Source organism: Pieris brassicae, chromosome 5 (genome assembly GCF_905147105.1).
Source record: "Pieris brassicae chromosome 5, ilPieBrab1.1, whole genome shotgun sequence".
Taxonomy (NCBI): domain Eukaryota; kingdom Metazoa; phylum Arthropoda; class Insecta; order Lepidoptera; family Pieridae; genus Pieris; species Pieris brassicae.
This window is the reverse complement of record NC_059669.1, coordinates 15,520,863-15,536,630: the sequence shown is the minus strand read 5'-3', so window position 1 is coordinate 15,536,630 and position 15,768 is coordinate 15,520,863. Positions and strand designations below refer to the sequence as shown.

Here is a 15,768-nt window from a genome sequence, read left to right as displayed (position 1 = left end):
ATAAAAGCTTATATTTTCAAGTTTGTCTCCAAGTATCTTTTGTACTGCACTTACGATAAGATACAGCGTTGATACTTTATACATAGAAATTTCTTCAATATGAAAATTCTTCAAATAAATATTACTTTACAAATAAGTATAGAAGGTTACGTATTACGTTAATTATTTAACCGCATATCAAGATGTTCAGAAAGAAATCAATTGCAAAAAAAAAACACTCCACGTAATATAATATATATTTTAAATACGATGCTACATATAAGTGACTAAACCAATACATCACTCTTACCTAATGAGGGTACACAACCTTTGAAGATAAAATAATACGCCGTTTTAATTTATATCCCTTTTGAAGTTATTCTGGTATGCGGTACGCTCTTTGTTATTGGTATTTATCTGGAATCTTATTATTGAAGTATGTAAGTAAATAGAACATCTTAGACTTAAGGAGAGTAATTCTTTATTTTTTTAATAATCATGTTGTTATCGTTACATTTGATTTACTTCTGAGTTTATAAGTTATTAGTTGTCTTTATTAATATGTAGTAAGATGTCATTAATTTTTTATTTTAATTTTGTTTTGTCATTCACATTATTTTACTATTTTTTTTAGTACGCTGCCTGGAAGACTATGCTTAGTAACGATAAGTCCCCCCATTGTTTTAACTTTATTGTTAATATTATTATTTATTTTTGTCCGCAAAAGTGTCTATAAATAAATACAAAAATAAACAAATTATCTTTAAATTTGGAATTTATGTTTTTTTTTAAATTTTCAAGCATTATTCCTTATTCTTCAGCAACAATATCACACAGTGCTACGACCCTTTATCGTATCATGTAGTTTAATGAATGTATGGGTATAGCCAAGGAAAACAAAACTATAAGCTTACGTTTGTTATGTAAAAGTAGACTTTACAAAACCATTGAACCGTAAATTATTAGTTACCACCTATACGAAAAGTACTCTACCAAGAAGTCTCAAATATTATTTTTTCTAAAGCTAAATGGAAAATAAATTTACGTGTTTTTGTTAGTTAGCCCGTTACTTTACGTTACGTAGTTCTATAACCCCAATTTAATCCAATTAGCCAGTATGTAAATGTTTACTCCTAGACAACATTAATAAATATAAGTTAAATAATGAAGCTCTGCAAAGCACTTACAACTGAATGATTTATAATTTGGTATATAAAAGCATTTCGGAGCTGTGGGAGTATTATTTATTTTTGGACGAGGGTGGGAGTCAGTGATGTGTGTAACAAGAGACCATGCGTCAAATTTACTTCCTGGTACCTTCCTGTATGTAAGCTGAAATTATAGAATGTATATGTCACCGGAAGATAACAAAATTGCAAGTGTTTTACACCCACATTTTCGCAAATTTACCAATTTGTGGCGTCTCGTGGGGTATATTTATAAACTAACGGATATCCATTCGTAAGATTCTAAACGGTTATGTTAGGTTAGTGACTTATTCAACTAATCAGAGCGCAGTTGCCGTTTGGCTAATCGTAATCTTACTTATTATTTCATTTCTCAATTGGCGAAAATGTGGGCGTAAAATAATACAATTTATCTCTCGTTTAGAATCCTACGAAGGTTTATAAATTTCCTAGGAAATGTATAAATTGGCGATCTTGTTATATTCCGGTGACATATATATATTAGTTTAGTACACATAATACATGTCTTTAAACATGAGAGATGCATTTAAAATTTTATTGCCGTTCATTGACATTCTAATTAAGTATTTTTCTTTATACTAAATAAAGAAAAATACTATTACCATTATACATTAAAAATACTATCCAAGAAAAATTGTTGATCCACTCGGGTCGCTCTAGCGCAGAATACGAAAATTCGTCGTTATTTAATTCAAAGTTTACAAATGTTTACCAGTGTTGTCAGTGTCAATCCTTCTATCATCATCATCAATGGTTCTACAGCCCCTTGTGGGCTTTAGCCTCCTCAAGTACCTTATTGTTTCGAGGTCCTTCACAACTCCATCCCATCAACGTAGCCTTGTCTAGGATGTTATAAAGTTCTTCATTGTAGCAAATGCGCCAAACATTATCGTCGCAAACAGGACCAAAGTTTCTTCGAAGAATCTTCCTTCCTTCTTCAAAATAAGGAGAATCTCTCTCTATAGTCTATGTAAAGTACTGTAGTGATTGAGCTCTCTCTTTGTCTTTGATCACCTGTGCTTAACAGGAGTTTTTTAATGACGACATCCATACATAACTGGATGGATTCAAATTTGCCTCAATTTATATCCGCGCTATTTTAAATGATTTCAGACGAAGACACAGGCTTTGTTTAATAAATCACTAATTGAGACTGATGTCATTGTTTTGTCTGCCTCTCACCGGTGGGCGATGGACATCTTGAATTCCCCATAATTGCTTTATTAAATTGTCCCCGCTAGTGATTGGTTAATGATAGGTCAGTTGCCAAACTAGGTCTTATTTGTGCATTTAGAATAAAAGGAATCAAACAGTACACGTCAGTAAAAACAAAGTATTTTACTATAGTTGACCAAACTTCATAATGTAATTTGTTAAATCATATTATATCACTTGCTCTGTATAATTTACAACAATTAGAAAAAAACTTGTATTTTATCAATTTTTTTAAATTAGTAACTCTATGTGACAAACACACACACACAACAATGCATGGAACGGTAACAAATAACCAATTCTTTATAGTATCTTGACCCTTTTTTGTATCATTTTTGTTTAGTTATAAGCCTCACTATACATAAAAACCACTGGGAATAAAATAATTAAAAAATCCTCATTATGATGAACGCAGCTAAAGATGAAACAAATACAATTTTTAAATTTTAATCTAATGTACACACAAACATATATACTCTCGCACTGGTTATAAATCGAATAGTGAATTCGTATATCACCTAATATGACGGTCATGACAAAATTCAATTATCACCTCGTTGTTTCGGCACTCAAGACCATGCCCAGACCAGATCCATTTAACTAAATTTACATTTACATTTACACACATGTTCTAGTATGTAACGTTAAAAACTCCCATAAGACAATAAACTGTGATGCTTTTTGTTCAAGTATTTCAGTTGGTTATGTCAAACAATCCGTAGAAGCTAATTAGCTATCGTATTTACGATATAAAGTGTAATACAGCGTTGTTATTTATATATGTACATTTACTACAACTAACTACCAATTATAACAATGCTAAGTTATGTTTTGTTAGTTTTTTCGTTGGTACCAAAACTACGATGTTCACCGCTCTATGTCCAGCTAAAAAAGCAGTCAATTCATCCAACCATTTGTATATACAGTAACTGTCCAGTCATAAACAATCAACTTTGTTTCCAATTGCCTTAGTTTCAGCTAAGACAATCTAGAGTACCTACCTCTAGTTCTTGAACCTAAGTTGTCGCTACGCTACGTGATTAGAAATCACGCGTTTAAAACTTAAACGGCTCGTAAACACCTAAACGAACCTAAACAGTTGAAAACCGCGCCGCGCCCTCAACGCACGCGCACTTGCGATCACGAATCGAATATATAAGCGATTATTTCGTGAGTGAAGTTCAGTGAATGTGATAAATTAATAATTATCGGTGTAGTTCGGCTGCGAAATCGTTTGTCAATGGTGACAGATCGATGTCTGGATTGGCAATTTTATCTTTGGACCAGTAGTGCGATAATCAATATTTGCAATAGTGAAAGCTTCTCAGCGTTATTTCAAAATATTTTTTATAATATACACAAAAATATATAAATGAAAAATGTAGATGCTAAATTTTATTGAAGTGTGTTAGGAAAAACATATACATAATTCTAAATACATATAATATTATTGACTTAAAATACGACGACTATAGTTATGGAAAACCCGATTTTTGACGTAACTATAGAACACACAACATTCTCTTATCGCCCTATTATCATTGTTATCAATATGTGTGAGCTTTTCTTAGCTTTTATGTGCCAGTTATGAAACAAATGCTAATTGCAGCTTGCGATATACAAGTTTGAATTAAATAATCATGTTCACAACACCCACAACCCGCAAATCTGTGTCATGAACACTAAAAGCCAATTAGATTAGAAAATTGAATTCCAGTCCAGGAATCTCCAGAGCATAACTGTGCATCTATAAAAGGGATCGGAATTAACCGATGCGCCGGCGGTAACTATTTTCGTATCCAACCCGAGATCGACTAAGGAAACCGAATGGAACGCATACAAATGCATGTGCATTATGCTTTATGAATAATAGATTATCTATAGGGAAAAGAGCGGAAACTGACAGGTTATCCTAGTACCATAACACCGTACGATTGTAACAGATAAGTTTGATGTCCTTATTGTGAATAATTTGTTTTATAGCATAGATGTTCCGTACCAAATGTGGAAGTTATGAAATCAACTTCGGCTACGGAAGGTTAAAGGTGTGAGCGGTCTTTGCATAATGTTATGTTTACTTAAATTTCACTGCACTCGAAAACAACCTACGCACGAAGTTATCGCCTCTTCGACTCAAGCTAAAACTGAGCGACTGCTTTGATGGCAATTCGTCTAAAATTTCTGTGATTATCATATAAACTACGTATACAAAAATAGTTTACTTGAAATGAAATGTTAATAAAGCGTGTTTTTATTTGTATGATTAATTTATAAGTAATTTTACAGCTACACATACATATTATAAAAAAGAAATCGCTTACAAGACAATATACAAAGTCAAAACCGATTACATTGTTAAACAAACAAAACAAAACAGAAGACATAAATCAATTAAGTACTTTAATAGCAGATTAATTGATAAAAAAATAAATCTTGACTACTGCTAAATAATGATGATTGACGTTTCTTCTCAAGGGTATATAGTTATTACTATAAGTTCTAGACGGTATATTTTACATTATAATACTAATCTAAATGGATACAAGAGATCGGTCAAAGTACTGTTGTCCTCTTTTGTATATATATATATATATATATTTGTCACTTCCAAATTCAGGAAGATGCTTTCTAAACTGAACTACACATAAGCGATGTTTATGCTATTAATACACACGTTAATAATAAGTTTTTCTTTTATTGCTTAACAATCCGTAAACTATATTATAAACATTGTTGCATTGCGATGTGTCACTAAAGCTTGAGTGGGTAGTGCGGGGGTTTTTGTTTTCACTTTCTTGTGGCTTTTAAATGGCTATTGACAGCTGATTATATTATTTAAAAATCGTTTACTTTGTTTATCTTCGATTTCTGCCGATTTGCATAATTAGATTCAGTGCCCTATTCGTTTTGATAGCATATTTCTTTATTTATAATGGCATATAAGGTCTCTTATGTTGCATACGGCAGTTTAGTATGAATTAATGCCATTCTGTGATGCTATAAATTGTTGTTTCTCATAATGTTCAGACAGATACATTATTCCTTCAAGTTGACATTCAAAGCGCTATAATTGGTAAATCACGATGTCTACAGCTGACATTCGTCAAAATAGTTTAATATTGTTTCCCTTATGTAAATAAAATATAATAATTGTTTGTGTAGTTTGAGCAGAATGATGCTAGATTGAAGTGAATGATAAACGCAAGAAAAGAGGAATTCTAAATGTATTGTGATAAAATTAAATAGATGAACTAATTACTCACTTATTTTTACCATCTAAAAAAATTATCATATAATCATAGAGGCTTTGATCCCACTTAATTTTGGTTCCAGCTTGATTTGAGCAAATTCCTGTCGTCTACACCAACTTGTAACTTTGTCTCAATGCCTGGCTTGAAGTTATTTCTGTAGGCTGGCTGAAAGTTTATTATTGTCAACAATTGCCTTGTGTTCGATTAGTCACGATCGTGCAAACTGGCGCTGTTTTAATGTAAATTACTGTATTCTTTATATTGTGTTGTAAAGATCACGAGCTAGTACCGAGGTAGAATACTAATATTATCTGTTCTTGGAATGCGTGGTATTAAGGATCACTTTCCTGGAACCACATTAATGTTTGGGTGTTGACAGCTTTAATATTTTTTGTATTCTAGTAACGAACATGTTATTTTCTATATCGTTAAAGGAATCCTGTTTCGATCTTGTTCCATATAAACTTTGTCTTTATTGAGAAACATACTTCAGGACTATTATTTGTACGGATACTGATACAAAACTGTTTTAAATTAGACGTTATAGCACTATAATTATCATAATCATTACTTTAACCCCATCATTAAATAGTTGCAGCTGTGGTACAATCAAATATCTGACAATTGACATTCTGAATTGAATGACTTTAAGGCCTAGATGATTGTATTATTTGCGTCAGTGCAATACTGACAGCTTTAATGATATAATTGAATCGTTATATACCGCCAATTGCTATCAACATGATGGTGATTAATGCCATGGAGTTTGGAATTAATTGTATATCTGTTTTGAACTTCGGAATGTAAGTTTTGTCAAGTTGGTTTATAAATGTAAAGCGTGTCTCGTTCTGTTCTTGTATCATGGATTTATAATATTTATTCTAAAGGAAATAGAGGCATTTATTAGGAAATTCAATGTTTTTATTTCGTTTTTTTTTCGTACTATCCATTTTTCGGACTTAAATGTGTTAAGTACAAGAATTACGATGAATTATAATGAAAGAAACAAGTCTCATTAGAATGTTAAGACTTTATAATAAAATAATTGTAAACCATACGTTGCTTCTTCGGAAGTGTATTTCGTTAACGCATTATTTATTTTCATCCGGAGATCTCACGTTAATTAAGCGTTTAAAATTTACATACTTAACGTGTTCATTGGTCAAAACATGCTATGTTATGGGATTTAGTTTTCTTCATTTTATGATCAATGAATATTATATTTAAGAAATACGGTACGAAAGAAGCGGTGTCCAGATAATAATAATATAATAAAAAAAACCCGTTTAGATCCGTTTCTTCTTGTTAATCGATATCCTAACTACCTTCAGTACCATTGATCACAATCCCTTTATGAGTAAAACCTCCACCTATGGCATGCCGGGATACTTATTTGAAATTATAAGATCACCTTGCATAATTCACACTGACGTCAATCTGAGAAACGCCAATATGTTTCCTGCCTGTATTTATATTAAATTAAGTTTTAGCTATCTAAGTGAAGTATTACAGACATTCGGCTTATACTTTTGGATTTTATAATCGCATTATTTTACAATTGTTAGGTATATTTAGCCGTCTCCTTTGATAAATTTGTAAGGCAAGTAGGTAATCAAATTTTCTTAACACCCGGTATAAGTCCTCTCTCATCATACATATTAATTGTGAACCTGACAAGGAAAATACTTTTGATGAACGCCGAGGTTTGAACGACTACGGTTGATATTTAGATTAATATTTAATTAGTATCAAATGCTTCTTAGTCATGTTTTTTTTTTAACATATAAAAGGTAAAATAAATGACCCCAATATTGCTATCGACCGTTGAATAAATTAGATTAAATGTTTTTATCTTATTCTTCCTCAAGGTCGTTGTGTCCTCTAATATTCTCAAAAACATTCGTTATTTAGGAGACATTTATTGCTATAGCGAACATTATAATAGCAATTAAACACATATCAATATAATGTGGCATTTTGCATGTAATTGGGGTTTTAATTGCCTGATTAATGAAAGTATTAAGGTAAAATCATATGTTAAGCTATTGTAAATTTTATTTTAAAAATACCTAAATTAAATTATTAAAGCCCGCATCGTTTAAGTTGATTGAATAAAAAATATTACATACAAGTTAAACTATTCAAACCTAAGCCAATATTATAAAAAAATGAGAAACTAAGTATCTATATTATGCGTGTAAACTATTTTACCTTCAAGTTTCAGGGAGGCCTAATATTCTGACGTCAAATTGTGTAGATGCAAACATGAGATAAGAAACTTTGTTACATATCCTAATTATGTGAGTTGAATTATACGTGTAGTTCATAATAGCCTTGATCTTGTACGTTTTAATATAGCGTAGGTTGATCGTCTTGCATTACAATTCTTTGCGGGTTTATGATTGTTATTCTTACATAAAGCTTTGTTTTTTTTTACCTAATGTCAATCGAATTTTATCGAATCAGAAGGCTATTAAATAATTAAATTCAAGTACATAGGTGTCGTTTGGAACTATGATTAATTTTATTCAATTTTTTAAACATCAAACAAGTTGACTAAAATAGCTATCAATTGTAGATCTTTATAGAACATCTTTGTACAAATTTACTAGAAGCTGCTCGACCTGTAGCTGTAACCATGGAAGAGCGGGACATTTCGCTAGCCAACTATTTCTAGTTTCTTTTGATTATCTACTAAATATTATTTTCCTTTGACGTCTTAAAACCATGGTGGATCCAAAGAGAGTCGTAAATAAAATGAGAAGAGAACTGATGTCGTCGTGTCATATTTAAAAGTCAGAATTTTTTGTATAATTATTCTGGTTACAATTACATCGAGTATTTCGATTGATGATAATTAAAATCATATCAGTTTCATATATGGGACGCGAAAGTTATATATACTATTTGCAGTAGTGAAAGCTTGCCATTAAATCCATTATTTCAAAATATCATATAATATACAAAAAAAATTATAAATTTACATTATTGAAATGTTGTAGCAAAAACATGTAATTCCAAATACCAATAAAATTATTTACTTTGAATAAATCCGCGACTATATAAAACTAATAACGACTAAAAATATATTCCATCAACGTTTTAGATGTACCAACTGCTTTTGATTGGAATGATACTTACACTTAACTATAATCTAGTGTTAGAAGCTAAATTACGTTAATAGTTTAATTACTAAAAGTTGTAGTTTTTATTTTGATGTTACGATTTAATTATCACCGTGACAGCGTCCAGCGTTAAGTTTGTGTATATTGTTTTTTTGGAAGGCAAAGATACTTGTCTGAAAATTTTCAATAAAAAAAAATTAAATACTTCATTGTTTTATATTTGCATTCACCAAGGAGTTTTGAGATTATTTAAATTTGACTGACGCTTATATTTTACTTCTAAGAAATTTCCTTACTGAATTAATGATCTAAAGTGTCGATCATAACATGATTATCAACTCTTCAAGTAGTAGTCACGATTTGCAGACTGATGCATGGCAGCTGCTATTGAGACTTGCATAATCAGATTATGTTGTAATAAATGAAATTAACGTACTAGCGACATAAATAAACCAAATTCGTATCTATATACGTTTCGTGTTAACACGATCTAAATTAATTTCTTTAACAGATATTGTTGAATATTTCACAGTATTTTGCATGCATATGTAGATAATAATTTGATAATTTAGTTAATGTGTAGCACTTTTGTAAACGAATTATATGAATGTCTTACATATATCATATAGTCTTATTACCATTTAAACAAGCTAATTATGTTTCTCTTTCTTCTCTGAAGAGTCTGGTGAAACAGGAACGTCCTAGTGTGAAGACCACAATGTAATTTGTTAATTTTATACATTTTTAGTATTCGTGCCACTTCGATACGGAATGAACTTGACAAATATTCCGTCTATATTAAGATTATTACGAGTAACTGTATAAAATACATATATATGCCTATAAAAATATTAATTGAAACAGCAGCGGTGTATCTTTGTGCCCCCCTACTGGGCGATACGACACATATCGTGATTAAGCTATTGAAACAAACCTACTAGAATACAAATTACTTCTTCAAAGTAAATACAGTAATACTAGGAACCTCCCGGTGAGGTCTATGCAAGGGAATTTTATATATTGTTCAAGTAAATGTACGTACTTGTGATTAAATAGATTTAAATCATTTCTATTCGCAAGCTGACTGAGGAAATTCAGATATCAGGACTATGCTTTGTTTATTGATATTTTACTCTTTGTTCAGAAACGCTTTGATAGGCTGCATTTTCTTAATGTGTTTAGTGCTATCTAAGAACCGAACGTCGCTTTTTGTATGTTGAACTGCGTACTATTGTTGTTATTTTATTTAAGTGGTTTTAGATGTTTCCGTCATAATACTTATCAATATTTGCTATGGTCATAGCGAAGTCGTTGTTCAAACATCTAAATAAATAGCTATTTTCGAGAGGTTTTAAAATGAGAAGTCATTGATAAAATAGTTTCGAAATCAAGTAATGTTTTGCCAAACATGAATACGGAAGAAAGTGGAACTCATTCCCACGGTCAGGTTACTGATAACGAGAAATCAAATATTGATAACATGATAACATCCACTTACTAAGGTGATAGATAAAAATTTGAATCGAAATGGCATCTCCTATTTCCACAGATATTGAGATGATGGCTTACAAATTGTTGATTCTCCATATTTTCACGATCGCAAATTTTAAAATAAAGAAAAAAGGTTAATTTCATTAAAGCATATATTAACTCAATCACTTTATTCAAAAATAGGCCCAACTTAAAGTCGCTGTCACTGATTTTCAGTGGACCCATACTATTTTAGAGTGACAGCTATATTACACTGAAAAAACTAAAATTTTAACAATTAAAATAAAAAACAAAATTTAAAACCAGAATAAAAATTATCAAACACAAACAAAGATGATGTGAGACAATGCAACTAAATTCTTAACACTGACTGAAATTCCAAAAGAAACTTTTTCATTTTATTTTGATAGAGGCCTTAGAGACCTAAGATGTCCCGAATTGGAGGTGACAGGTTGTTCCTGAATGTATTCGCAGTCGCTTTTATGACTATCTACAGAAACACACTTAAAGTTATTGTCTATGTTACTCAACGTAATTCATTGAATGCGGAGACACATTTAGTCATGCTAATCCAATGTCATTTATATTTTAACGAATAATATTGGACTAGTATTTTTATTACTTGAGTATGGATTTAATGTTATTATTGCATAAGTGACATTTAAAATCAGCTGCCGAACTACACCGTCTAATAAATTCGTTATTGCGCAGTGGACTATAACTGTCTGACATGATCAGATCTATATAAAATGAACTTTAACCCTATAAAATGCCAATGAACCATTTAAATCTACGTGTGGGAATTCAAATCAAATAGAAGATTTAACGATGTTTCAAATACAAGGACCGTTTGAACAGTCCCTGCGAGGTGGAGATGAATTGTCACCAAATGGAACCAAAACGTTAGCTGCCTTAGCTAAAATTCACAAGCATTGTACGGGAAAAGCGCACGCTCATGGTTGTGGCGATCACAAAAACCCCCTTGTCAAATCTGACTCCAACACAAGCATTCAATCACGAAAATCATTTCGAAACGACTGTGTCATAGAAATACAAGAAACAAAGAATGGCAACGGTAACTTAGTCAAAAACGGTAACCACAACTCTTATACAAAGAGTTTCAGTAACAGTACAAGCTCATATGACGGGCATAGTGATACCGATTCTGAAAATACATTTAAAACGCGCACTGAAACTAAAGCTGATCCATGTGAACGGCTTTTCACACAAAACACAAAGGCATCCTTAATGAAAACAGCTCGTATGCGCTACGCCGAAGATCCTGTTTTAGCTTTGCATGACGAAGTTGATGGTGAGAAATGGAAAAATGCTTTTAATAGAACTCCTTCGAGGGGAAGCATCAGGAATTCGTCAGCTGTGAATATTGAAGAAGTAAAGTCTGAAGGCTTCCGTATCGACGACGATCTGTCCCCTGTTGGTATTGAAGAAAAAAAGAAAATAGAAAATAAGTCACCCCTCGTGCGAAAAGGTTCGGGTAGAATCATAAATGGTAAAAATATAAATGGCGCGAAGCCTCCATGGCGTGGTACATCTAAAAATGGTAACCAAAATGAACCATTTGCACGTACGGGATCACTGCGTGGGAGCATCAGGAAGAAAAAGCCAGACGGAGTACCTTGGCGAAGGCTTTACGACCTTGCCATGTGGAGACGTTATGGAGTGAGCTTTGCTGCTAAAGGAGCGGACTCCGAACGTGCTCTTTTACGACCATGGGTCGAGTTTTCCTCACACCCTCAACCTGACTACGAGGTAAGTAGTACTAAATAAGGGTATAATCGTCCTCTCAAATTGGCAGCTGTATTAGATATGTTATCGATTGCACGACTACAGATAACTCGATGTGGTGGCAGCTAGTCACGGTAATGCCTTGGCTAGTGGTCCAGTTTCAGTTAATTGAATTTTATTGTAACTGGGATTATAGACAAAGGGGTTACGTGTTTATATATCGACTGTTGAAATAGTGTAAGTAATCTTATCTCGCTAAGCAAGGTGACCAACCCATGTTTACTTACAGATTGTTGTCACATGCACGTATAGGAATTAGGAAATCGTTATGGAGATACAGCCAGAACTGGTTTTAGCGCAGTATATTACATAAATAAAATATTTAATGGTTTATTAAACAAATAATTACTTTTTTTTCTAAGTTATATTCGCAGGTATTAACACAGACACAAATATTACTATCGACATTTGTGAGAAAATTGTTACTTTTATTATTATTTATTTAAAATTCGCAGAGTCGTAAGCGTAACCTCAAATACACATTAACATTGTAAAGATTACAAAATCGCCAATGTCAGTAAGCTACAAGGCGATTACATAAGTCGGGCCTAGACACGAATACTAATGATTTGCAGATAAACCAGGCTCCTGATGCAAAGAGTAGGCGTTCGACTTGCCATTTACAATAAATATGTCATAAAAAGCAAGCAAGCTTTAGTGGATGAATGTATAGTTACATGAAACTTCAGTAAACTATATATTATGATACCATTTGTAAACGTTAATCAAACGTCCAGTAATTTTGATATACCGAAGAATTCTATATTAGTATTAGTATACTAATATAAGCTTCAAAAAAAAAAACAATTTCATTAAAAAACTACCAAAAAAATGCTTTAATACGCAAATAATTTTTCAATACTAGGAAGCATTGATAAGATATAATCTCTTCTTTATATAAAATTCTCGTGTCACAACGTTCTATCCCACACTTCTCCGAAACGACTCGACCGATTCTTATGAAATTTTTTATGCAAAGTCAATAAGTCTTTTGTCGGCGTCGGGACGTGACGACCCCATCGCCCACTGATGAAATAACCCGTGACAGAGGTTATTTCACCAGTGCAGTCAGTCAACCCCCTTCCTAGTGGGAGTGCCATGCTGTTGCTTTCTTCCCCCCCCCCCCAGAATATGAAGATGCAGTTTAAACAGAGATTACCCCAGGGGGGTACCACACGTTTCCGCTGTGGAGAATCCCCCTCTGAGCGTCCATCATCGGAACAATCAGTATTCGGTGGTGGATGCACAGGCTGCCCTTCGTATTCTGGGGTGGGCAAAAACTGCGCAAAAAACTATAGGTTTCGATCTCGGGGCAAACGGAAGAATTTACCGAAGGCATCCCCTTCCACGCTCTCAGTGGACTTTACCAATGTTAGGGAGCTCAAGTCTAATCTTAACGCGGTTCACTTTCACCTCGAAACTGCGAAGCCGGCCTTATTCTTCCTTACTGAGACTCAGATATCCTCCCCGGCTGATACTTTCTACCTCTCCTACCCGGGGTACAAATTGGAACATTCATTTGTGCCGCGGGCGGGAGTTTGCGTGTACGTCAGAGAGGATATCTGTTCTCGTCGCCTCGGGTCGCTTGATTGAGTGATCAGATTTTTGCCGCACGCCGTTGATTTTAGGTCTAGGCACGTCTTATTTCATCGAGCGATTATTAACTATGTATATGGCAAAAACGGATAGCTTTGATTCCCACGAACTCGTAGATGAAAGACTCTAAAATGTAAATTAAACTATACCAAAAATATAACCTCTCATATAATTATTAATAATGTTTCATTTACGCAATAAAATTACGAAATAGAAAAGCTACACAAGTTATTAATAATTTTATATCTCTTTATACGATATCTTATTCCATAATAAACAGTATTTAACATTGGCTATAAAGTGTCCATTTAGCGAAAGTCAGTTTAAGTTATCAGATTACATCTGTTCGGTGTGTTTGATCTCTGGCTTATTAATTCTAAAGCGACCTTATCATAGACATCTCAACAGTAAACCCTTTAGTAATTGCAATAATAAAATATTGAACTATTATTAGCGTGTTATTCTACACTAATGATGCTAAGAGTAATAATTTTATATATTTATAAAATTATTATATATCTATTGAAAAAGCCGTAGAAAGGTTTTGTAATGGATTTTACAAATAAACACAAAAATAGTGCGGCAAATATGCATAAAGGTTAATAATATAGAAATAATTGACAACAACTAACTAATTGGCATAAAATAACGAAAAAACAAAAATATTTTTTGTAAATTTTTCCTAAAGTTTTATGTTTTTTATTTTATACTAATTAAGTCATAAATAAAAAACAGTTATTGTCCATAATAGAACTATCGCATTTTTGTAATGGTCACAGCTAATCATAAAGTTGTGTAGTACACAAGCGCGCATTGTCGGGTCAATATTAATTTTAATTCAAACTTAAATCAATATTTTTTATGATAAATATTCTTAATAATAATTATATTGCCATTATTCTTTAAATGTTACCCGAAATTTTTAATGTGTGTGAATAATGTGGAAAACAAACAAAACACGTCTTGGCTTTGAATTTCTGTATCTGTTTCGTGATATACTTTTTTAGTGAAGTAAGTGGTCAGCCTCCTGTGCCTGACTCGTCGAATTTTCGTTTCATTGGTGGCAAAGCCGAGATTAGAAAACCATCTCGGAATTGAGATACGCCACTAGGCCAACACTGCTCTGTATATTGTAAAGATACATAGTAAGTCAGTTCAGTAGTAGTAATTACTTTTGGAATGGTGCGTCCGTCTCCTTATTGAGTATCCAAAAATATTGGCATTTAGCCGACACTTGAATACTTAACAAGTATGACATAATATTTGGATTATGTTATACATCAATTTTTTCCTTAAGAAAATGTGCGTAATTTTAGACATTTTTAGAAACTTAAGATATAAAATACCATAACCAGTATGCAATTGATGAGCCTGATATTTCCTCAACTAACTGACATTGCGGTTCCGTGTTTGTAGTTAAAAGTTCCTAATGACAATATTCAACGTGTATCCGTAAATGGATTCTATGTCAGATATAATTATACAACCGTCACCGCATCCCATATAATTAGACATAACCAAGATATATACAAAAAATATGTATATATGCATAATCCATGCTCTTGAATCTTGATGAGATAAATGTATGTAATTTATTATGTCGCAACTCGCAACATCTGTGTACATTAACAGGTTGTAATAATTGTTGATAAAGGATTATATATATATATTTTTTTTTATTTATTTATTTAATGTAAAATAAATTGTAAAATAACTAATTATGTCAAATGTTAAATATGTATTTTGGACATAAATATTCCCAAGTAAGAGATTCTTATATACTAAAGAAATAATTAAGTAATTTGTCAGGTGCAGTTTTGATTGAAACATTTTATCTGTAATATTATTGTAGAAAGAAGAAAAAAAAAACAAACTTCTGAAGAAGTTTAAAAGAAGAAGAAAAGAAAAATTATCAGATCAATACATCTATTTCGAAAACATTTCCCCGTCGGGCTTAATGCATACATTGCAATTGGTATTGTTTCTAGAATTTATGTAGAGGAATGCTTACAAATCAAATTATCAGATTTTATGCACTCTAGATTTTCAAAGGCGGTATCCGATGGAATGTCTAATCCAAAACCAGATAATCAAATT

General features: G+C 32.2%; 1 protein-coding gene across 3 annotated transcripts in view; it reads left to right on the top strand.

Annotated features, from left to right (window-relative positions):
* Positions 1 to 15,768, top strand: part of LOC123709478 (unconventional myosin-XVIIIa) — a 138,409-nt gene that overhangs the window by 24,984 nt on the left and 97,657 nt on the right. Inside the window, exons 1-2 of one of the 3 annotated variants that reach the window (XM_045660869.1) lie at positions 3,510 to 3,572; positions 10,981 to 12,039. The exons of 1 other annotated variant lie outside the window; for it this stretch is intronic. In XM_045660869.1, the coding sequence (XP_045516825.1) occupies positions 11,098 to 12,039 (942 nt within the window). In that variant the 5' untranslated portion in view covers positions 3,510 to 3,572; positions 10,981 to 11,097. Of the gene's footprint in view, positions 1 to 3,509; positions 3,573 to 3,674; positions 3,692 to 10,980; positions 12,040 to 15,768 lie in introns of those variants that run through there. One more of the 3 variants, XM_045660870.1, reaches the window with a different exon arrangement.